This window comes from Monodelphis domestica, chromosome 1 (genome assembly GCF_027887165.1).
Source record: "Monodelphis domestica isolate mMonDom1 chromosome 1, mMonDom1.pri, whole genome shotgun sequence".
Classification (NCBI taxonomy): domain Eukaryota; kingdom Metazoa; phylum Chordata; class Mammalia; order Didelphimorphia; family Didelphidae; genus Monodelphis; species Monodelphis domestica.
Genome location: NC_077227.1, coordinates 174,387,302 through 174,410,960, shown reverse-complemented (window position 1 = coordinate 174,410,960; position 23,659 = coordinate 174,387,302). Strand labels below are relative to the sequence as shown.

The following is a 23,659-nucleotide window of genomic DNA, read 5'->3' as shown; positions in this document are numbered from 1 at the left end:
GGGCTCCCACCAGAGGTGGGTGGGGAGAAAGGATGCAAGAGGAGACCGCTTCTCACCCTCCCAGCCTCCCTGCCCTGGTCCCGTAGGAGTTTCAGAGTAGGTGGAATGGGAGGCACCTGGCAAGTCTGGGTTTTTGCACCAACAGCTTTTGACTTGTGGGGGGAGTGTGGATGGCACCGCTTATTTAAATCATTCCAAAGAGTTGTGATATCAACCTTGTGGGAGATGGTAGTCATTAGTAAGTACTTCATGAGTTGCAAGTGATTCTTTTGTGTATGTGTGTATGTGTATATATATGTGTGTATATCTATGTAGTTACTGGGTATCTAATCTTCTCATGATGAGCCTCCCTGCATTTAGATGGCCTCATTTAGACATGTAGTCAGTCACTGAAACAAAGCTTTGGTCATAGATTGAGACTGTAGAGGTTATATAGTTCAAGGTTTTCATTTCACAGATTAGAGGAATAAGGCCTTAGAAGGATAAATGGACTTGCCCTAGGTCACATAAAAGGCCCTTTTACTTAAAGTTTTTTTTAATCCATCCTGGCTATGACTAGTTCTGGGGAAGGGTCCAAATTAAAGTGTTGTTTCAGTCATTCCAGGGGACTAAGAAGATGACTGTTTCCAGGAGATGATTCCAGTAAATATATTTAATATGGCAATAGTAATTATAATAACAGTAATTACATAGAAGACATCTTCAGGTTCCCCAAACTCTCCATCCCACCACAATTTGCATAGTTCTGTCTCCTCTGATGGTCCAGTTCCCAGAATACTCCAGTTTGCCTGGCAGAGATGAATTCCTTTAGGGAGGAGTAAGATGGTGGGAAGAGAAATGAAGGTGTGGATGGAGAGTACTGGGAGTGACCCCCCTGGGCATGTGCAATGATGTATTTCCTAGGAAATGATGAGTTAGGGTTGAGGAAGAAAGGGAAAGGGGAGGATTTCTATTGCAGGGTTTAAGTGGCGAGCGAGATACGGTCCCCTGGGGTCCTTTGGGCAAAGGCACCAAGCTAGGAAGAGCAGGGGATGGGGAGGCAGTATAATAATGCACTGATCCCTTAACCCTTTTCCCCTAGAAAATAAAATGAAAGGAAGCAGCATGACATTCTCTTTTGCCTCTACCCCAAACCCATCATGTGCTCCAAAGGTGGTGCTCCTGTTGAGTTCTGGACCTACTCTGTAAGAGATAAGAGTAAAAGGAATTCAGTCGAGGAAGAATGGCCTTCTGGGAACTAGAAGGGGGAGGGAAATGTTGGATGGGAAAGATGATGATATGATGACTCACCCCAGAGCTCCAGAGTCACAGAGGGGTGGTGGGGTCACTTGGGGCTCGAGAATGGCTCTGAGGAAAGAGAAACTACAGTGAGCTAGAAGGATAACAACTTTTTTTTTTCTTGTTCCCCATCAACCTGGTACCTTTAATAATAATAATGTTAGCTTACTTTTAATACAGTTCTTTATGGCTATAGAAACCTTCCTGTATGGGATCTAAATTGGTCCTCACAATATCTCTTTGAAGTAGCTAGATGTTACCACTCCCATTTTATAAATGAAGAAACTGGGGCTCACTGAGAATTAAGCATTGCCTAAGGTTACAGCTGGTAAATGATCATCCAGATCACTTCTGAGAGCTAGCCCAGTCTTCACCATAGTGTTGCTTCTAACTAGAAGTCTGGTAATTCTACACCAGAGATGCCTCCCTAATATTTCTCAATTTTATCACTTTAGCTTGAACCCTAGCCTCTCCTCCCCTTTTCCCTTCCACCCTAATATTCTACTACTTATTAAATGCTCTCCAGTGTCCTATGGAGGTCTGGTCAGGATATTTCCATCTCTGGCTTAAATTGGGAAGGGCACCATTATGAATTAATGAACTATACAAATAGGAGAAGTTATAAAATAAGCAGAGATTGTGCCCAGGCCTGGCCTCATTATAGGAACTTACCGGACGGCCAAACCCCAAGATCCCTCCGCTTGGCATGATAGGGGTGCTGCTCCCAAGGCTGGGGGGCTGCAGGCTGGGACTGCTCCTTGCTCCTGGGGACACTTCTCCAGAAGAGTCAGGTGATTCAGGTGCTGGAGGGGAAGCTGGGATGAGAGCAGTGTATAGGACCCCTCCAGATTACCTTACACAACCAGGCTTCCGGAGTATAGAGGAAAAACTCCCTAGCAATAGGAAGCTGTGAGTCACCATAGCAACCCCGTTGCAGGGGAACCCCCCCCAGTAAGAGGCAGGAAATTGTCAGCAGCATCATTTGAGCAATCAGGGAAGAAGCGACAGGAAGCTGTAAGTATTGCCATGGTGAACCAGGAGGACACAACAGGAAGCTGAGGCAGTTTCCATAGCGACCCAGGGAGAGCTAGAGAGAGGGGCATAGAGGAAATGCTCCTTAAAAACAGCCTGCAGTAAGCACTGCCCTAGCAATGGGGTAGGAGGTACTTCTGGATTGGAAAGGAATACAGAATCATTGTGGCAACAAGGCTACTTGGCTAAACAGACCAGTTAAAGGCAACTCCAAGCATTGCCTTGGTGACCTAGCTGTTAGGAGCATCCAGTTAGGGGCATCACCAGGGTGCAGGGCCACTGCCACACATGGTGCCTCACCCAGGGAGATCTGCTTGATGTCCAGGTCCCAGGCCTCTTCCTCGACGCGGGCGGGCAGGGAGCAGGCTCCCGGGGAGAGACAGGGTAGGGAGGGACCAGCATGCTCAAAAGAAGAGACAGCCACGGAGGCCCGGGTTCGGGCAGCTGTAGAAAGTGGGGTGTGTGGGAGGGAGGGGCAAATGTTGTGGGAAAGCTCTTCTACCTTCCCATAATCTTCCTTGGGCCCATGGAATGTCCCCTAATTCTAGAATTCCTAGAAAGTTTTCCACTTCTTTTTATCCCTACTTAACTACTAGCCCCCATCTTCAAAAATCACCCTCATCTTTAAGTTTCTGAGCACTTCTTGGGAAGGGGTGGGGGAAGAATACTTTCCATGCCATTCCCCTCACCTCTCCCTGTGAGCAGGGCACTCAGGGTCCTCTCCCCCAGGGCTTTGATGTCCAAAAAAGGTTTGTTTCCGATACCCATGGATACCATCTGTTGCACTCGAAGCTCTGGGGAAACAGACATTGTCATCTCCCCCTCCCTTCTCACCTCTGCTCCACCTTGAACACTAGCCTATTGCCCACCCCATTTTTTTGCTCCTTCACCACTACCCCTTCTTTGGTCTGCTAAAACTCCACAGCTCTTTTCATGTACCCTTGTTGTGGGCTGCTTGTCTCCAAAGCAGCTGGGCAATAGAACTTGTCCACTTGTGTTTGATCTCCGATGAAGGGGCCTGAAGTGTGTATGCTTCCCGGGAACGTCGTCTTCGGAACCATAGCTCAAAGCAGAGCCCACTGTCCCCAATGTTCTCTGTCAGCCCCATGTCGGCAGTCTGTGAGAAAAAAGGGGAGGGGTACAGAATGAATAAATGAGCAAGTGGTGGATCTCATACTAACCAGATCCCCAACATCCACAATAGAGACTAAGAATAAATACTGGAGCCATAGGAAATGATTCTAGATCTATTTATCTAGATTTTGGAGCAAAACTATTGGCTGGGGGAAAGAGGAATCATGTAACACTTGATACCAACGTGGCTTCAGGAGGGCAAGTCTTTTAGGTCGTTCCCTTTGGCTGTCTTCTTTAGTCAAGAAGTATTTATTTTGACTCCTTGATTCCCTTCCTCTGCTTCCACCTCAAACCTATGCCCACATATTCTAAATCTGAGGTGTTAAACTCACAGCTGGCAAAACAGAGTGCAGCCAAACTGGGTTAAATTGGGAAATGTTTGACAAAATAAATAAAAATACAACATGACCTAGATAATGTTAATTTGAGGTTTTCTAAGTCAAAATGTAGCCTGCAGAGATACCTTTCTATTTGAGTTTGACCCCACTGTTCTAGATCACATTCTATGACTCTCATTCTATTCCTGGATTGTCTGGTGGTAGCTATTCTTCCAGAAAAAAGGGAATCTCAAGAGCTTGGTTCGTGACATGAGTACTTAAGACCCTGACCCAGTGGCTGACTTCAGGCCGAGACCTGTTTATAGTTTATCCATGTCTTAGGGTGAGATTCCAGAGCCCTCTGAATATCCCAGGAAAGAAGGAAGCCCCCATGACCATGTACCTTGAAGGCCTGCTTGTAAACAAAAACCTCAGGTCCACCCTCTGGGCTCTTGAGTTTGCTGAAAAGGAGGAGATGTTCAAAGAGGAAGACATGGCGCAGACATTTCCTCCTCCCACAGAAGACAGTGAATGGATCCCGGTGCAATAGTTGCCCTTGCTCCTTTAGATCCACCTGTTGAAGGGCAAGAGGGAAAGTTTGGTTTATTTTAGATTTTAGCTCAAAATCTCATGACCCTTTGACTCCTTTCTTATTCCTTCTACTTGACTTTCCAATTCCATGCCTTTTCTCCAGCTGCTTTACTGGCTCTACTTTACTTAGTTTCCATCCTGAATGCCCATTCTATATGCTGTCTTCCCTTTTTTTTCCTAGATGGAAATGAAGGTTGGTGGGCCTTGCAGGAAGAAGCAGGAAATGGAATTTGCAGAAAGAGTAGAGAAACAGAAGCAGGATGAATTGGAATCTTGGGGAGGTATTTTTTCCCCTTTTGGCATGATGTTAGGTTTTTCTGGTGGAGCATAGGAAGCAGTGAAGCTTTTGGCTTAGAATTCCCAAACTTGGGGTTCAGAGCTGCTTGGGAAATTCATAGATTATGTATTTCTACCAGGTAGTGTTCAATCCCAGCCTTGGGGGGGAGGAAGGAATGGCACACTTCAAACTGCAATTTGTAGTCTCCAAGGGATGCCACTGCATTCTGAGAACTCTAGCATTCTAAATGGCTGTTCTCCTAAGAAAAGGAACAAAGAATTGGAAGAAGATGTTCCCTAGGTGAGAGGACAGGGTTGAAATTGTGGTAGAACTTGATCTCAGGGTGGAGAAAAGAGAAAAAGGAGAGGGGAAACAGAATATGCATTCAGGGTACATCTAAGGTAGGGCTAGTAGGGAAGATGGGGAAAAGGCATGGATTTTTATGGAATTGGAAAGTCAAGTATGAAGGAACAAGAAAGGTCATGGGATTTCAAGCTAGGAGAGGCCTTAGAAAAGGTTTCAGTTTAATCCTTTCATCTTATAGATGAAGAAACAGAATTAAAGGAATGACCTGGTTAAGGTCAACTAGTTAGGCCTGAGACTAGAACCCAACATCTATCTTGGGGGTAGTGGTGTCAAGAGATTGGAGTGTTTGGGGTTGGTTGGCTTTACCTCACAGCCACGTACAGCCTCCACAGCCAACAGATCTCGGCCTCTGTCCTCTTGGTCCCTTAGCATCTGCAGGGCAGCCGCCAGGGCCTGGCGTTCAGAACTTGGCTCAGTCCCCGTCTCTTTCAGCAGCTCCTCCAAGAGTTTCCCATATCGAGCTAACTGTTCCAGAGGTTGCTGTAGGAACCGGGGCAGGTAGGGGCTGCCTTCTGTGGAGCCCTTGGGAGGGGAGAAGACACAGGCGGTGGGAGGCATTCATTCAATGAGCACGTGGCAGTTAGGTTCTGGAGAGCTGAAGGGTACCACTCAAGGGCAACCTGTATAGATGGGACGTGGGGGAGGGGAATGTCCTGCAGGAAGGTTAGGGAGGGGGCACATGTAGACTATTTCGCTCTATGATCTGAGGAGAGAAACGGAATGAATGACAAATAATTGACTGTTTCTATAGCATGTGCACTTTTTAAGATGCTTCCTTGTCTATGATCTCATTGGATCCTGGCAGCAGCTCTATAAGCTAGGAATATAGGGATTCTTCCTATTTACTGAGATGAGCAAATAGACGGAGAGAAGTAGCTTATGGACCTCCACACATCCAGCCAACTAGGGCTAGAACACAGGTTTCCCTACTTCTATCTGCCCAATGTCAGCGCCAGCCTGGTAGATTTATTTCATACCCCCGACCGCCTGGCATGAAAGCTGCTCTCTAGCTCCAGGGCTGCTGCCCAGTTCCACCGCCCTTTCTACCATGTCGGGGGACTCAGACAAGTGCCTGGCGCTCTACACATCTACGTGCACTAGAAAGATGCCATTTTCTTCCCACGCTAGGCCAAAGGGGTAGAGAATGAGAATGGTCCCGACCCCAGTCCACGTTGTAGATGGAGGAGGGAGCCGCTTACTTTGTTAGGGGGGCTGAGCGCAGCCAGGCCAGCTTCCAGTTTAAGCCGCTGTTTCAAATACTGAGCGTACAAATTGAACTGGTCCCCCTGTATCGAAAGGAAAGTGGGCAATGTTGAACTGCCCCCTGCGTCAGGAGCAAAGTGGCTGAGAGGCTCTCTACTCCTGCCCATCCCAAAAGGAGCCCAGGGAAGATCGGAAGAGAGGCACTTGGTCAAGAGAAAGGGGCCAACTTGGTGGGAAGCATCTCCACAAGATACAAATTCAGTGTCTCCGTGGAGAAGTCATTATTGACTCCAGAAAAGGATGAAGGATGAATTTGAAGGAGATTCGAGAGGTAGCCACAGAGGTTGAGGATGGGGAGTTTTAGAGGATGAGACTGCTCAGAATGGTTTAGGGGGGTTGGGAGACAATGCATTTAGGGGTGATGAGGCTTAGAGAAGCAGAGGCAGGGGGAGGGGCTCCTGGAAGGGGAGGACCCCGTTGATCACTTACATGTCTCAAGAAACAAGCTCCCACTCGAAGAGGGTGTGAAGTACAGCCCTGTAGCTCCCGGAGGAAATGCCCTCGGTGGAAGTTTCTGAGGCGCTCGCGGGCAGCCAGGGCTGCAGCCCAGTCAGCTCGGAGGTCCGGCGTCAGCTCAGGCCCTGGCGCGGGCACTGGCTCCCCCAGCACTGTTACGTACTCCTGCTCACAAGAGATCAGCTCTGACACCAGCCGCTGCTGAGCGCTGTGAACAGTACAGGGGCTGTGAGTCCAGAGCACCGGGGAGCAGAGGCCCGGAGAGGGGGTGAGGGGAGCCCCTCCCTCCCCTAGGGCTCCCTAACCTGCTCTTCTCTCATTTCCCCGGGGCTGGGCTTCATTTACTAGCAAGGGGAAGAGAATGGGTCTCGGGTGATCACAGGCCTCACCTGATGCTTCTTTTGCGCTCCATCCGAGGGGTGCCAACCCCCCAGGGCCCATCAGGGACTCCAGCTCGGCCTAGCAGTACGTGTTCCCTCGGGGAGCAGGTCCTGTCTACCACCTCGGTGCTGCTGACCTCGAGGCCCCGGATCAATACGGCTCGGGTAGTTCCAGGCCGTGGCTTGCTCTGGGCCTCAGGGGCAAGTTCTGGGGTCTCTTCCTCACTGTCTTCCCCACAGGGTGCCAGAGAACAGTGAGAAGGAGCTGGTCGGGGTCCAGGGCTATTGGGGAGCAGCAAAGAGCAGAGACTCCAAGACGGGCTGAGCGGGCCCTGTCTGCCTCCTCCGCTGCTTGTGCTGTCAGCCCGGCGCCGGCATCGGCCTTGTGGACTTGTTTCATCCCCCAGAAACTCTTGAACCCTCCTCTCCAGTTCCAGGCATCGGGCATGGCAGCGGCCCCACTCTCGGAGTGCTGCTGGGCTGCCCAGTTCCAGGGCCAGTGCCCGCATTTCTTGGAAGGTGCCTGCACTGGGCACGGGGGCCAGGGCTGCTAGGACAGCCTCCCTACCTGGTCCCGTGCCTGCTAATTTGGCTGTTCCCTCGTCCACCCACTCGTGCGCCTGTAAGGATAATGGGAGCGACATGGGAAAGGAGGAGCCAACGAGAGACAGAGAAACAGGGATGAGAGGTTGGGCTCTTGTCCTTAAAACCGTTTATTTCTTCTTGTAAAGTCCCTTCACACCCACCCAATGACTCCAGCCCCTGGGAACACTGCAGCCCACAGTCCCACTACCACCGCTATTCCTCATGTGTCCAGGGTAAGACCCCCAAGAGATAAAGAGAATGAAGAGCTTCTATTCACATAGAGTTCGGGGGCTTACAAAATCTTTTACATGCATCATCTGATTTGGACATACTATCTCAGAGAGGCAGGAAGAGAGAGTGGAAGGGATACTGCCTTGAAAAATTAGGAGGCCTGGGTTCAAATCCCAGCTTCAACACTTGCTACTCTGGGTGATCACTGGCAAGTCACTCGATGTCTTTGATTCCTTGTCTTTAAAATGGGGGAAACACTAATTGCCTCAAAGGTCTGCTTTGAGGAAAAAAAAACACTATGAAACCTTAAAACTCTCTAAAGTAGGAACAGAAATTCTCCGATTTGATAGAGCCAGCACTGATAAAAGGTAGGGATCCAAGAATTCTCGTCTCCATCTCCCCTCCGATGAAGTAAAGCTCCCAGGTGAAAGAGCTCCTTCACAGTCAGAGTCAGAGGCAGGGCACGAAGTCAGTCTTCTCTCTAGTCTTGCTCCTTATCTACTGGATCCTTCTCAACCTATGAACATACCTGGATCTTCTCCATGCTTAAAATCTGATCCTACTATCCCCTCAAGCTACTCTCCTACGCCTTTCCTTCCTAGCCAAACTAAAACACTATCCATCACCATTAATAGGAGGCACATAAATGGCGCGGGATAGAGTGCTGGAGCTGGGGTCATGGAACTTGAGTTTAAATCCTTCCTCTGATAACTTCCTAGTTGTGTGATCTTGGGCAAGTCATTTAACCTTTGTCTGAGAAAAGGATCCACTGAGGAAGGAAATGGCAAACCACTGCAGTATCCTTGCCAAGAAAACCCCACGGATAGCTAAGCTGTGATCCGTACGGTCACAATTGAACATGTTGGACACAACGGAACAGCAACAAAAATCTATTCATCTTCATCTTTCCTCACTTCTTAACTCTTTCAATCTGCCTTTTGACCCCATCACTCAACTGAAATTTCTCTCTTCAAGGTCTTAATGACTAACTCCCAGGATTTTTTTAGGCTTCATTTTTCTTGACATTGTTTAGTACCACAAACTATCATTTCCTCTTGATTGTTTTATCCTCCTTGAGTTTGGGTGAAACTGCTCATTTCTCCTTGTATCATGCCTCAGTCTCCTTTTCTGGATCATCACCTCTCTACCTTTGTCTCAGACCTTTTCTTCTTTCTCTACATTGTGGGTTTTAAAATTAATATACAATAACTAAAGAATTATATTTTATAAGGTTTATTAATAACAACTAGAGTAAAAGCTCCCTAAACCCAGCCTGGTCAGGAGAGAAGAGAGCGAGAGGGGAGGAGCTACAGAACTTACAATAAGGTGACCCCATGCAAATGTGCGCAAAGGGAAAAGCATTCTGGGTAATATAATTTTAGGGGTTCAAGATTTTCTAACTATACGTAACATCCTCTTTCTCAGTGACTTCATCAGCTCTCATGACTTCAATTACAAGCTGTGCAGAAGATTTCCATTTCTATATATCCAGACTTCATCTCTCTGTTGGGCTTTCAGTACAATATCCTCACATGGCTGCTGAACATCTCCGAATGGACATCCCATTGATATTTCAAACTCAGTGTGTCCAAAATGGATCACATGATCATTCTACCCAACCTACCCATCTTCCACATTTCTCTCCTTTCTGCTGAGAGCACCACTAGCCTGACAGTCCTCCAGGATCATCCTAGATTCTTCACTCTCACCCAGACCTAACCAATTGTTAAATCTTGTTGATTATATCTCCATCGGCCTTCCTCTCTTCACTTAGATGACCACTACCCTAGTTCTGGAACTCAGGCCTTCTTTTCTGAACTATTGCGGCTTACTACCTTCTAATTGGTCTTCTAGCCTCCAGTCTCTCCCCTCTCCTGCTGGTCCCTTGCTGTGTGACTCTGGGCAAGTCACTTACCCCCATTTGCCTGGCTCTTTCCCTTCTGTTTTAGATAGGAAGTAAGAGTTTAAAGGAAATAAATGCGTGCTTGCTGACTGACTGACCCCACATTCTAGTCAAATGGGCTTATTTGTTACTTTCTGTGTGACATTCCACCTCCAGCGTCTGAGACTTTTATAAGCCCTCCTCTAGCCCGTCATGCACATCCTCCTCATGTAGGTTCTTGGATTCCCTAGTTCTTTTCCAGAGGGGGCCTTTCATGACACCTCAGTTGTTAGTGCCCCCCCAAGCACCCTCCTGAAAAGACTCAGTATTTCCTTTGTGTATATTTTTATGGACTTCTTTGTGTATATGATATTACTTTTTCTTCAATAGAACATAAACTGCCTGAGATCAGGAACTGTTGTCTATATTTAAAAACCCTTCTCTTTTGTCTTGGAATCCAGGGCAGAAAAGAGGTAGGGGCTTGGCCACTGGATCTAAGGGACTGGCCCAACATCACACAGCTAGAAAACAGCAAGTATTTATTAAGTACCTACTACGTGCAGGGCACTATGAAGTGTCTGAGGACAGATTTGAACCCTGGACTTCCCTGTCTCCAGGCCTGGCTCTCTATCCTCGGAGCCGTCTAGCTGCCCCTTTGTATATATCTATCTTTACATCTCCAGTGCCTCGCAGCCTGGCACAGGGTAAGCACTTAATAAAAGCCCTGAGGAGCCTAGGTTTTTTGACCCACCGATCCAGCCCACTTTCCATTCTAAGAGGGGAAGGAACGATACCTGCTGAAAGAAACGGTGTAGCCGGAGAGCCCGATGGAGGCTACTCTCTACTTGTTCCAGTCGCTGCTCAAAGTCATCCAGGGCCTGCTGGGTGGTAGGGTCCTCCTCCAGGGTCAAGGCCTCCCGAGCCTGGGCCAGCTGCTCCTTCAGAAGGTGGGCCCCACGAGGGTCACTGCACCCCGTCTCTGCCCCAGCTCTTCAAGAGCTTTCTCTCCTCCTCCCCGAGACCTTCCCTTCTCCTTTGTCATCCCCTGTGCAGGTGCCTCAGTCAGCCCCCCGCCTTGCCTTACCTGGGCTTCCGTACTGAAGGCTTGGAAACGGATCTCTGTCTCCTGCAGGGCAGGGAGGGAGTCTCCAAGCTCAGTAAAGCTCATCAGCTGCTCTTCTCCTGGGCCAGAAAGCCACTGCAGCACCTGGGGGGCAAGCAGGTTAAGGAGAGGAGGCACCAGTCAAAGAAACAGCAGGTGTTTGCAAAGAACACAGGAGGAAAAAGGAAGATGCTTGGGGGAGACAGGACTGGTGCAGGCCTGGGCATCCAGTTGGGTCTACAGTACGGCTGGAGATCTTGGATGTTCATTTCCCTCATTTGCAAAATGGGGATAATAATAATTCTGTTTCAAGGGTTGCAAGAATCAAATAAGCTAACAGAGATGAAAAATTTTTGAAAAGTATTATATACAATCCCAAGATCATTAAGAAGACTTGGGATAGCAGGTAGCCAGGGGCTAGAGGTGGGAGGTCCTGGGTTCAAATCTGGCCTCAGACACCTCCCAGCTGTATGACCCTGGGCAAGTCACTTGACCCCCATTGCCTAGCCCTTACTGCTCTTCTGCCTTGGAACTGATACACAGTATTGATTCTAAAACAGAAGGGAAGGGTTTAAAAAAACCCTATAGATTCTAAAATGGAAATTAACAGTTAAAAAAATCAAAATCCAATTTTTATAGTCTACTGATTTCTGAAAGTGTGATGCTTACAGTGACAATTTAACCACCAATTCTCCCAGACTTACTTGCGCTGACTTTGGCATGTCCCTGGCTCAATCATTCCGATTTGTGATGTGATCAGAAAAGTGTATGGGGTAGTTCAGTTTTCCTTCTTACTTTGGGTAGAAGGAAGGGAGATTCACTGGCAAAGTTACCTGGGGCAACTCAATTCACCTTCCCGGGCTTTAGTTTCTTCATCTGAAGTCACCTGAGTAAATCTCATTCTAAGACCTCTTCCAGCTTGAAACCTCTGTTTCTATGATTACATGGCAGTGAGGGCAGAGCATAAAAACAACTAAGTTTATATAGTTCCTGTGTGTCAGACACTATGCTAACCATTTAATATTTTTACCCATTTAATCTCATGTTGGCCTCACAACCACCCTGGGAGATAGGTGCTAGCCTATCCTCCCTTTCTAGACGAGGAAACTGGAGTTAGGTGACTTCCCCAAGATCCCATATCTAGTAGGAGGTCTTCCTGACTCCAAGCTCTAGTGTGCCCCATAGCTGATGCATTAAAAAACCTGACATCCAAGCAGGTTTAATTGGAAATTGCCGAGTAAACTTGAGCTAAGGGGTCCAGGTGGCATATTCCAAAGTCAGAATGGAGGCGTTTCAGTGACAGAAGCTGACAGTCTCATTTAGAATCATGACGGATCCGGCCGCCATGTCTTGAATCTCCCAACCAAAATGGAACATGGCTTATTCTTGGCTTGGGAAACTTTAGTCAAGAATTGGGAAGGAAACCTTACGTGTGTCTCCTGCTGGAATATACAGATTTCTTTATGACACACACATTTTCTTTTATCTTAGAAATAAACCCCACGAAGCAAACTCTTCTGGTCTGAAGTGGCAGCTAGGGGTAATGGGCAAGAGAGAAATGAGTCCTAGGATATTCTTTAATGTTAAAACAAACAAAAAGCCACCCTTTCTGTCTTAGTATCAACTCTAAGGCAGAAGAGTAGTAAGTGCTAAGCAATTGGGGCTAAATGACTTGTCTAGGGTCACACAGCTAGGAAATGTCTGAGATTAGATTGGAACCCAGGCCCTCCCTCCTTGAGGGTGACTTGCTATTCACTAAGCTATCTTGCTGTCCCAGTGCTAGGATATATACATATATATAAAATATATACATATATATATATATTTATTTTTTAAATTAAAAAAATCTTACTTTCCCTCTTGGAATCAATACTATATATTGGTTAAGTGACTTGCCCAGGGTCACACAATGATCCATAGACTCCTTGGGCAGGATCGATGGACCCCAGGGTGAGAACCCCCACTCTAGGTTCCACGATAAACACTGCTGTTTGGCATTTAAAGCCTTCTACACTCTGATCTTCACCGACCTTTCTAGGCGTATCACACAGGGCTCCTCTGTGGTCCAATGAACCTGGCTCATTTTTGACCGTCACAATGAAATAGAACATCCCCTGACCCCTTGCCTTTGGGAGGCACTCAATGCCTTTCTGGGACTCCCTCCTCCCCTTCACCTCTGAGCAACCCTCCCTTGCTCAGAGGTCAGCTCAGGGGCCCTGGCTTACATGATTTGGCCTTGGCAGATCCCCCCAGTTCCCTCCGAAATGACTTTGCATTTACCTTGTAGTCTCTTCATCAGTGTTAGATCGATTTAGGATTGTGGATCTAGCGGCCGTCCGGCCTAGTTCTCTTTTCTATACTTGTGGATTCCTCTGGACCGGGAGCTCCTCAAGAGCCCAGACGGTGTTATTTTGTTTTGCGAGCCCCAGAAGGTGCCTGGCACCAATCCTTGTTCATCAATGGACAGAATCAGGAATCCCAAACAGGGTTAGGAGCAAAAGAAGGGGAGCATAGCGGGCGTTAGGCCTCAGAACACTGGAAACCAAGTCCAGTCAAGGCCCAGGAGAGCCCTGAGGAAAAGCGGAAGCCCCGGGGGGACAGAGGCAAAGTTTCCAGGTTTCCCATCAGCCTCAGAGCCGGGGAGGACTCGCCTGGAGGAGCCGGTGCCGCTGTCTCTGGTTCTCCTGCCTCTGTAGGTAGAGGTTGGACAGGCGCACGAGCTGGTGAATGGCTTCATCCACTTCCTGGTACAGAAGGGCTGGGCCTGGACCCTCCAACCTGAGAGTAACCGTGCCAATGTGAGGACTGCCCTGCCTTCGAGCCCTCTTCATGGAGGACGCTCTGCTTCATAGGGATGTGACTGTCGCCTCCAGCATCCCGCCAGCCTAGCTTGCCTCTTCCCTTGGGTAATCCTCAACCCATCCCTAGCCTCCTCCCCTGCCCCACACAGCCTAGCTCGCCTCTTCCCTTGGGTAATCCTCAACCCATCCCTAGCCTCCTCCCCTGCCCCACACAGGCCCCCGGCGCTCACCGGCTGCTGTGGGCTGCTCGGAGCCTCATGAGAATGGCTCCTCCGTCCCTCTGCAGCTCTGCTAGCCGGGGATCCGCTAGCACCTTCCGCAGGGGATCCGGGGTTCCCTCCACCTGCAAAGAGGGGGACTTCTGAAAAGACACGGGCCCAGCCTCCTCTAGTTCCACCCTCGTCCTGCTTCCAGCTTCCCTTCTCCCCGCCTGCCCTTCGCCCGAGGTTCTTGCCTGTTTCCCGTTCTCTTTTCACTCGGCTCCTACCTCTCCTTGAGGCTCCACAGCCCTTTGGAGCTCCTCCGTGGCCTCCCGGACAGAGCCCAGGACATCGTGGCACAGGTGGCAGAGCCTTGCTACTTCCTGGGTACACACACACACCGCGGCACAGAAGGAACAGAGACAGCAGACAGGTAGCATTTGAGAGAAAGTGTCTCCGTCCTCAAATAGGGAGCCTCATTCCAAGAAGCCTCCTCCTGAGACTCCCGCGGGGAGAAGGGAAGGTACCGCGCATCACAACGGGGGCAGCTTAGCATCTCAGCCAGATGTGATTTGCAGAGGAAGAAAGGGAGGCCGCAAGAGGTAAAATAATTGGCCCAAAGTCCCAAAGCCAGCGGGGGGCAGAGTAAGGTCTCGAACCCAATCTTTCAGGTCCTTCTAAAATGCTCTTCCTCTCCCGATTCCAGTCCCACCCATCTTTCAAGGTCCCATCAAAGCCTTCCTCCCCACAGCTGTGGTGTACACTGCACTTTGGGGGGGGGCAGGAGGGAGGGGGGAGGACTATTTTATTCCAAGATATTTTATCTTCCCAATGACATGTAATAACAGCTTTCAACATACATTTTCTGAAATGATAAGATCCAAATGGTCTCCGTCTTCCCTTCCCTCCCCTGTCTCAGAGAGGGTAAGCAATATGATCTGGGCTATGCCTGTAGTATTAGGCATCACTAAGAGTCATAGAATTATGGAAGCGCTTGGTCATGGGAGGGGTTTTGGCGAATTTATACTAAGATAGGAGGTAAGGGTTTAAAACATGCATGAATGGTAGGAGACGGCCTCCTTTCACTCTCTCATACTGCCTCCTACCATTCATACATTTAAAAAAAAAACCCTTAATTTCTGTTTAGTATCAATTCCAAGCTAGGAAAGCAGTGAGGGCTAAGCAATTGGGGCTGTCACTTACCCAGGGTCATACAGCCAGGAAGTATCTGAGGTCAGATTGGAACCCATGTTTTCCTGACTCCAGACCTGGCACTCTATTCTCTGGGCTACCTCGCTATCCCTATCCCTCTGTTCATACATTTTGGAACTTGGCATTTAACGCGGGATTTTTCACTCTTGAATCGTTTTTAGGTGCATATATACTCCACAATATTATAATGTTTCTGAATAACAGCTCATATTGCTATAGCCCTTAAAGATTTTCAAAGCATTTTCATCAAAACAACTTTGTGAAGTAGACTGTGCAAATATTATCCTCATCTTATAGTGGAAGAAACTCAAGCTCAGAAATTCAAGGAGCTTGCTTAGGGTTGGTCCTACAGCTTGGCACTGGCAGAACCAGGATTTGAATCTCAATTGTGTGACTTCAAGTCTAATTTTTCAGGGCAGCTGGATAGCTCAGTGGATGGAGAGCCAGGTCTAGAGATGGGAGGTCTTAGGTTCAAATCTGGCCTCAGACACTTCCTAGCTGGGTGGCCCTGGGCAAGTCACTTGACCCCCTTTGCTTAGCCCTTAGCCCTCTTCTGCCTTAGAACCAATACACAGTATGGATTCCAAGATGGAAGGTAAGGGTTAAAAAAAAAAGACTAAATCTTTTACTACACCATACTCGAGCTAATCAAGATCTTTGGATCCCTCTGAAACACCTTAGTTAAGTGGTTAAAAAAATACTATTGAACTGAAATGGAAGCACCATCTTTTATAGTCCTGTGGCCTTGTGGCTCCCGGCTGCAGCCAATCTGGATATCCTGGATATGGGCTCATCGTACCCTTCTTTGGCCCAGGGAGGGGGGAAAGGTGATGTCACCTGATGTGTTTCTGTCCAGCGCTGTGCAGAAGCGTCCCTGTCACCCCCTAGGTCTTTCTGAAGCTCTTCAGGCTTGGCCACAGTAGGGAGGTCACTTTCTGATAGCAATTCAGCTCTCTGTGGAAATGCTGGGATCAGGTGGAGTTCTGGCCCCCGTGGGATTTAGCCACTTCTCTTCTTTCTCCCCCACACGTACCTGAAGCTCGCTGAGCTCAGTGGCAGACTCATTCTCAGTCAGAATCATCAGGCGCTGTATCTTCACAGGGTGCTCTCTGGAATCCTAAGGAAAGAAGTAGATCCGCTCAAACCCTGGGAATCGGGGCATATCGCAGGGGCAGCAGGGAATGATGGGTCTAGAACAGTACCTGGAGGTCATTTAGAACAGGAATTAGTCCTGGGGGGAGCAGGGGAGCACCCCGGAGGTCTAGGAGCACCGACAGCCCCAGCATCTTCAGGTCAGACCTAGGCAGGAAGGGAAGGTTAGGGCACGTGGAGGGGAGAAAGCCTGTAAATAACCAGTATGGGTGTGGGTGGGGACTGGCTTCTAGGAGGAAGTATCTGGAAGATCATGGAGTCAAGTTCCTGGAGGCTCTGGGAAGGTCAGTGCTCATAGTCCCTACAGGGAAGGAGTCAAAGTGACGAAAAGGGAATCAGCGTCAGAGTCCTGAGCATTGGGGAGCTTCATGGAGCCTAAAGTCAGGGGGCCGTGGATGGGGCGTGCCACTGTCCCAGAGTCATGAGGCCATTCTCTTAAGGTCAGCCCCTGGCCCACATGTACCTGAGCAGCGAGTGGAGGTAACAAAGAGCCGTCCTCATCTCTGCCTGTGTGGGTGGAGGCTCCGTAGGAGGGCATGGTGGAGTGATGGTCAGCAAGGCCCGGCCACTCTGGTCCACCCCACCTGTGGACATGAGGTGGCTTTGAAGAGGGGTCAGGGAGGACAGCCTGATCAGTCTTTATACCCCTTGGCTCTCCCTAGAAGCAGAAATCTTTTTCTCTCTCTTTCTCTCCCTCCCTCCTTCCTTCTTTTTTTTTTAAACCCTTACCTTCTGACTTAGAATCAATACTGTATATTGGTTCTAAGACAAAAGAGCAGTAAGGGCTAGGCAATTGGTGTGACTTGCCTGGGGTCACTAGGACGTGTCTGAGTTCACATCTGAACTCAGGACCTCCCGTCTCTAGGCCTGGCTCTCAATCCACTGAGCCACCCAGCTGCCCCCATCCTTTTCTTTCATTCTTCACCTCCTCCCATTTCCTGTTATCCTCTCATTATCCATCTCAGCCACTCACCAGCCAGCAGGAAAAACCCAGATGCCATCAAGTCCCAGGTCACGTTGGAGTCATCATTAGCCAAAGCTGAAGTACACCCTTCAGGGCTACCATCTTCCTTGTCCTCCTTCCCAGCCTTAGATGGTGGCACTGGGGGCCCAGAGAGGAGTTCTACTGGGTCTGTGGATACTAAAATGGGACAGGAAGATTGCTAGGACCGAGGACTGGTTGCTTCCCCTGGGGAGGTCCCTATTTTATGTCATCTATATTCCTCTGTTTACTGCCTAGACCATTCCCAGCTCTGTTCCCCACTGGCCTTCCATGTACTTTTTGGGGGGTTTAAACCCTTATCTTTCATTTTAAAATCAGTACTAAGTATTTGTTCAACAGCAGAACAACAGTAAGGTCTGGGCAACTGGAGCTGAGTGACTTGCCCAGAGTCACAAAGCTAGGAAGTGTTGGCACCTTACTGTCCCCCCTCCAGGCCCTCTTACCTTCTGCAGCAGCCAGACTCTGCCCTCTGGGCTCTGCTTCTCCTGTTCCCTCCTCTGTAGACTCACAGGCAGAAGAGGGGATAGGCTCTTCTTCCTTTACTTGCTCTGGATCAGTCTTTCCTGTACATTTGGGCTCTTCCTCTTGTAGCAGGTGGAAGCCTGAGAGCTCTTTCTCATTCTGGGGGGCCAGGCTGGTGAGAGCCTCAGGATGACTGGTCTCCTCTTTGTTCTGGGGAATTGATGGCACACTTTCTGCTCCCTGCCCAGGAGTTCCTCTGCCTCCCCCACGCTTCTTCCTTCTGTTTCCTTTGCCTGATTTTCGGGGTGTCCCCGCCAGTCCCTCCTCCCCCTGGCCTGGCCCATCCCCTCCTTCATTTGGTCTCAGAGGGAAAGGGCCAATCTCCCCTCCTGGGGCCTCAGCTGGGAGCTCAGGAGCATGGAGTGTTCCCTCTTCTTGAGGTGATTCCACTCGTGGGGGAGAGCCAGTGTTGACTCCAGCGCTGCTCCCTTCTCCGGGGGGCCGAGTCCCATCTTGGCCCCGGGGCACCGTCCCCTTCTGGTGCAGCCATGCCCGATGTCGTCTGTGTCGTCCCTTTCCTCCCGCACCTTTCCTGGTAGGTACAGTTTGAGTCCTGGAGAGGCTGGGGGAGCTCGCTGTATCCTCTGGACACCCTCGGGCTGGCAGGGTCACCTCTAACAGCTCCACATACTCGCCCTCTGGGGCTTCTGCCGGGGCATTGTGCCCATCCCCAGGGCTTCTGGTGCCCAGGGCCTCCTCCGGCAGTGGTGGGCTAGAGAGCCCAGGGGGTCCTGGGGGGAGCTCTGGGGGCAGAGAGACCGGACGCTGTCCCACCATGAGACTGCCTTTATGCACAAAGCGTGGACAGATGAGCTCAGCCCAGGGCAGCCGCTGGACTCCTGTGGGTGATGCCAGAAGGCATGTGGTGAGCCGGCCTGCTGGTCGGTCTTTGTTGATGCCCTGCAGCCACTCAGGAGTGAAAAGGTAGGCACAGGCTTCTGAGGACACTGGAAGCTCCTGTACCCGTCCGCCCCCCGGGGCCAGGCACTTGAGGGCCAGGCGCGGGGCTCGGGCCACCGAGGGTATTACTTGTAGGTAGAAGTCTCCAGGGCGAAGCAGCTGCCATGGCAGGGCGGCCAGCTGCACCACTACCTGCTCGTGCAGACAGAGGGGCCAGCCCTCGTGCAGAAAGAGGAAGCCGCTGTACTGGGCCTGGAGAGAGAGGGGGAGCCGGAGGTCAAGGGGCCCCAAGCCCGATCAGCAGGCCGTGGAGGCAAAGGGCGCGAGAACGGGGCCCATGGGTCGAGGACAGGTGGAATAAACGCAGTCCATCTCTCTCGATGAACTTATCTCAAGATATAAACTGTTCACTAGGGCCAGGTAGCAGGTGTAGACTGTACGCTTTTCTGAAGTCGGGTTAAGTGGTTAGTTTCTAAATGGGTCAGGGGTCAGCACGAGGCCTCCTAGGGCCGGCTAGAGTAACGATCAGAATGTTAGCAGCCCTGGAGGAAACGTTGAGACCAGCTAGACCAAGCTCCCCGTTACACAGGCCAAGAAGGAGAGCTGGTTGCCCTTTGGGGAGTTTCGCCTCAGAAGGGGTCAATGTCTCTGACAGGGAGGTTGGGTTTTCTGGGAGTTCATTCTGCAGGGGCTGCTCCCTGGGGTGAGGCAATCAGGCGGTCAGTTAAGGCCCAGTGAGCAGGCATGCAGGCATGCAGGCAGGCAGTAACTCACACAGGCCTCCTGTTGGACCCGGGCGAGAAGGTGTTTAGCAGGCACCAAGAAATCCAGGGCGTAGCGCAGGGCATCTTCCCGGTAGGTTCGCTCTACCACCTGGAACACCTGGCCCAGCAGGGTGGGTGCAGTTGCCTCAAAGGGGGGGTACAGTGCGGCCAGGGTGCTTTGCACACAGTCTTCTACTGGCTCTGGCTCCTGGAATAAGAAGGGAAATTCAGAGGAGGAGAGGCAGGGAGAGAGGGCTCGAGGTCAGGATACTGGGAGCCGTGGGGAGAAGGGGGAAGGACATTTGGGCTACGTGGATGCTCTGTCTCCCGGCCTTTCTGTTGGTTCTTCGAGGTGAAGGGGCAGGTTCTTCTGGTCAGACTTACTGCTCCAATGCATTTTCTAAGGGGCTCGCTAGGCAGTGCCTGCTCAGTTACATACTGAATCAGCAAAGGGGTGTAAACCGGGGCAAATTATGCTTTGCACCAGTCCTCCTCTACAAATGAAGCACATTTTCCAGGCCTGTGAAATTAAGTTAAAATGAATGATTTGGGTCATCCTTGTAGGGAGTCAGAGGTCAGAAATGGGTACGGGGAAGAGATATCCAAGAGAGGACTTGACTTTGCCCAGAATGTGTGCTGGAAAAGTTAAGCCGGGCTCCTTTTCAGCAGGGGCTGGCTGGGTTCTCCCTATTCTGACTCCCCTCTATCCTCCACCCCCTCCCCATCCCAATGAAAACATCCCAGATAACGGATTCCAGGCCCCCTAGAGAGAGCTCTTCTGGCGCCTCCTATCCCTTCTCCACCGTCAAGACCCTTCCCATAGGCCCTATGCCTCCTTTTCCCTTTCTGGATATTCCGGGTAACCTGATTTACCGCGCTCAGTAACCGAGTGTGTGATGGAGCAAGAAGTCACAGTGAGCCTGAAATGCTGCCCCTCCCCCAAGAATCTTGGTCCAGAGGACGGGGGCACATCTCGCTGTGGAGTACCCGGGGCCGATGGGATGTACAAAGGGACAGATGGATTAGGAGCAGGCAAAGATAGCTAGACCTGACAAGGGGGCACCTAGACAGACGGGGCCTGCAGGCACGGAAAAGAGCGAACCCCGGAGTCTAGCCGCCTGGAATAGGTGTGTGTTGGGAAGGGGGAGCGGCGCCGGCGGAGAATGGGGTGGGGGTGGGGCTGAGTGGGCGACAGGCTCGGAGGCCAGAGGTGGGAGGGGGGAGCAGAAGCCGAGCAGGGAGGCAGCTGCAACCCATTAGGGGCGGTGAGCTCATGGCTGTGTGAGAGTCCCAGCCACAGGAAGCGGCGGCAGAGGGAGGGGGAGGAGCAGTCTGCAGAGAGGGGACTTGGAGCGGAGGTTTGGGAGGGAAGCGACGGGGCTCGGACCAGACAGGAGACCAGAGCGATTGGCCCTGCTGCCCTCTTTCCTCCTTGGCAGCTCATGCCCATGCTCTTTGAAGTGTGAGCTTCCCCAGGGGCGGTCTCCCCCCTTCTCTAAAGTTCGCTCTCCTGGTGGCAGCACCCCTCCCCCATTCCTGCAGCAGGCGCTCCCTCTGGCAGTGCCTTCTTTCTCCCACCCCTGAGGACTCCTGAAAGTATTCCTGCAGGGAGTTCTCGGGGCCAGTGCCCGTGAGGTACCTCTCTCCTCGGTGGCGTCCCTGCCCCAGTTCTCTAAATACCTTCAGCTTCCCTGCCATCCGAATTCTTGCAGTGCGTCCCTTAAGACAGTGTCACCCTCCCCCCAACCCCCCAGCTCCACTTTTCTCTCTATGCCATCCAGATTACCAAACGTATTAATCACAGTGTGCACAGCCCTGTGCTAGATAGTAGGATAGATACAAAGTTTAAATAAGATATAATGCCTCCTCTTAGAGTTTCCAGTCTTGGAGGGAGAACTGACACAAGCACAAAGAACTATAATGTGCAATATTAAATCGCAGCTATTCGAGTGGTGTGGAACAAAGGGCTACATAGTGACGTTCCTTGAGTGATGCTTCCTTTCTCTCAGGTATGCCTCCAGGGTGAATGCTCCCTGCAGTCTTAGCTCCTCCGCACCCCTGCTGCTGTCCTGTTTACTCTTCTGTGCCCCTGCCCCAGCTACAGCTGTGACTGGCCCTCTTGGGGCCGGATGGGTGGGCCTCCCCTCACAGGACCGGGACTGAGATGGAAAATGGTGATCGCAGGCAGGTCCGTTCTCATGGCCCGGCCGACCCCTTCCAGGGCCATTGCCAATCGTGCTCTCAGGGGCCCTGGGTGGGATAAGCGGGTAACTGGGAAGAGAAGGGTCGCTGCACCAGCAGGGAAAGTCAGGGAAATCAAGGAGATCAGAGAGTAAGAAAGGGTAGGAAGAGAAGGCAAGGGATATGGAAAGCACAAATTTGAGCAAGAAGGAAAGGAGGATGGGGGTGGGGTGGTAAAGGCCAGATGAAGGGAAAAAAGGGTGAGGGGGCTGAATGGAGGGAGCGGAACTCACAGGGGAAAGTCTGGCAACTCCAGACCTAGAGACAGAGACAGACAGAAAGGAGAGGGAGGGAAAGAGCCTTCTGTTCTTTTCCGAGGTGGGGAACTAGAGTCAAAGTAGAAGCGAGATAAAGGGCAGGCAGAGGAGGCGGCGGGGCTGGGGCTTGGGATCCCGAGGCCCGGAGGACAGAGAGGGGGCCAGAGGCAGAGGGCCGAGAAAGAAAAGGATTTCGGGTGAGGCGTAGGACTTACCATGGCTCAGGGGCGCCGGGGCCCCAGTCCGCGGCTACGTCCAGGCGGGGCCGGGGCGCACCGCCTCCCTTCCTCCAGTGGCTCTCACTTGGTCTGGCTGGGGGACAGCTCCGGCCCCGGCGGCAGTAGCAGAAGCTAAGCTCGGGCTCGGGCTCCCAGGCCGCGGGGCTCCAACAGGGGGGACCGAGACGGCCGCCCCGCCCCTAAACGCACACCCCCACCTCCGCCCAGCTCCCCAGACTCCCCTCTCTGCGACTCGGTTTAACGGGAGACGTACAACTCCCTGGGACACTCCACTCACCCCGCCCATCCACCCAGAGCATCCACTCACACCCTAGATTCTCCTCCATCCCGGACCCCAATTCATTTACTCAGAACCTTGACCCATCGGACGGCCAGACACTCCCAGGGATTCCCCTCTTGCCTGCTGACTGGTCTCCCTCCCTCGAGATCTGTCTAGGCTCTGACCCTCAAATGAATCTTTCTGGGACTCGGGGTGAATCTTTCCGGATTTTCCCTCTCCAGGCAGGCTAGGGGCCGGAGGCTGCCTCTCTCGAAACTCAACCCTGGGCCATGTTTTCCCCTCGTTTGGGCCTCGATTTCTGATGTCCAGACTTGGGCCGAGGGGCCCTCTCTATCAACTGAACGTTTCGTGGTGAAGGACGGAGGGTAAATTAGGGGACTCCCCCTCTGAACGGACAATTCCAGCTCTCCGTCTGCCCCGCCTCCTCTTCTCTCCCGCCCACCATGCTTAGGCCTCTGGCAGCCCGGCTCGGACAATGAGGTTCCTGTGTCCGAGAATGACGAGGTGCGTGGGTGTGGAGGCGGGAGAAGGGGGGGTCTTGGGATGGGGGCTTGGGCTTGAGGGGGCCGCAGACTTTAGTTCAGCGTTTCTTCTTGCAGTCGCTTCAAATTCTTCTAAGGCTGCCCCTTCTATCCATTATTCATCTTACTTTCCTCCACCCCACTTTGGTCCTTTGCCCAGAGTGGCCATCAGTCAGGGTTGAATGAAGCTGGGGAGGAAGGAGCTGGTAGAGAATTCTTAGCGATTTGCTCACCCCCTGCTTACTTAAAGAGGAGGCAGGAAATAGGAAGCATTCTATCTTGAAATTCTACCATGGGCCAGCATTTCCCTTCATTTGAACCTCTTTCTGATTTCCAGACTTGGCCTGGAAGGTCTCTTATAGACTAATGGTCTTAGGGTGGAGGAGGAGAGGGAAATCAAGGGACAGAGCCGGTATCTGCAATCTCCGAGGGCAGTCCAGGCTGGTTCGCCGAGGAGGGAGCCAGTTAAAGTATGTTTTGTCACTAGCCCATCTGTTCCACATCAGCCCTTGGTTCCTTCAGCCAGCTTTAGGAGATGAGGGACTTGGGGTGGGGGTGAGCTGGGAAGGCAACTGTTAGGGTGCACAGGTGTGCATTGCCTAGCATTTAGAGGAGTATTGTCCATATCACCCTCTTATCTGTTCAGAAAGAGGGCAGTCTCTGGGAATGGTTC

At 51.1% G+C, this 23,659-nt stretch overlaps 1 protein-coding gene and 1 long non-coding RNA gene across 7 annotated transcripts in view; one reads left to right on the top strand and one right to left on the bottom strand.

Moving 5' to 3' along the window:
- Positions 1-634: 634 nt before the first annotated feature.
- On the bottom strand, positions 635-22,906 carry ARHGEF40 (Rho guanine nucleotide exchange factor 40). Of its 5 annotated transcripts, XM_007479769.3 has the most exons (24): positions 22,162-22,906; positions 19,459-19,656; positions 17,706-18,936; positions 17,233-17,400; positions 16,723-16,843; positions 16,310-16,406; positions 16,141-16,224; positions 15,945-16,061; positions 14,183-14,278; positions 13,926-14,038; positions 13,546-13,672; positions 10,877-10,999; positions 10,587-10,730; positions 7,104-7,714; positions 6,688-6,922; positions 6,195-6,281; positions 5,302-5,517; positions 4,165-4,335; positions 3,250-3,427; positions 3,000-3,104; positions 2,611-2,754; positions 1,951-2,081; positions 1,291-1,347; positions 635-1,182 (listed from the first exon to the last, which is right to left on the bottom strand). In XM_007479769.3, the coding sequence occupies exons 1-23, from the start codon at positions 22,162-22,164 to the stop codon at positions 1,306-1,308; spliced, it is 4,542 nt and encodes a 1,513-aa protein (XP_007479831.2). In that variant the 5' UTR covers positions 22,165-22,906; the 3' UTR covers positions 635-1,182; positions 1,291-1,305. The 5 variants fall into 5 exon arrangements, with proteins under 5 accessions (XP_007479831.2, XP_056665956.1, XP_056665958.1 ...); XM_056809978.1 differs by lacking the exon at positions 2,611-2,754; XM_056809980.1 differs by lacking the exons at positions 2,611-2,754; positions 22,162-22,906 and adding an exon at positions 20,322-20,337.
- Positions 22,847-23,659, top strand: part of LOC103104898 (uncharacterized) — a 22,751-nt gene continuing 21,938 nt past the window's right edge. The window contains exon 1 of one of the 2 annotated variants that reach the window (XR_460724.3): positions 22,847-22,969. This is a non-coding gene — a long non-coding RNA (uncharacterized LOC103104898). The remainder of the gene's footprint in view (positions 22,970-23,659) is intronic. The other variant, XR_460723.3, reaches the window with a different exon arrangement.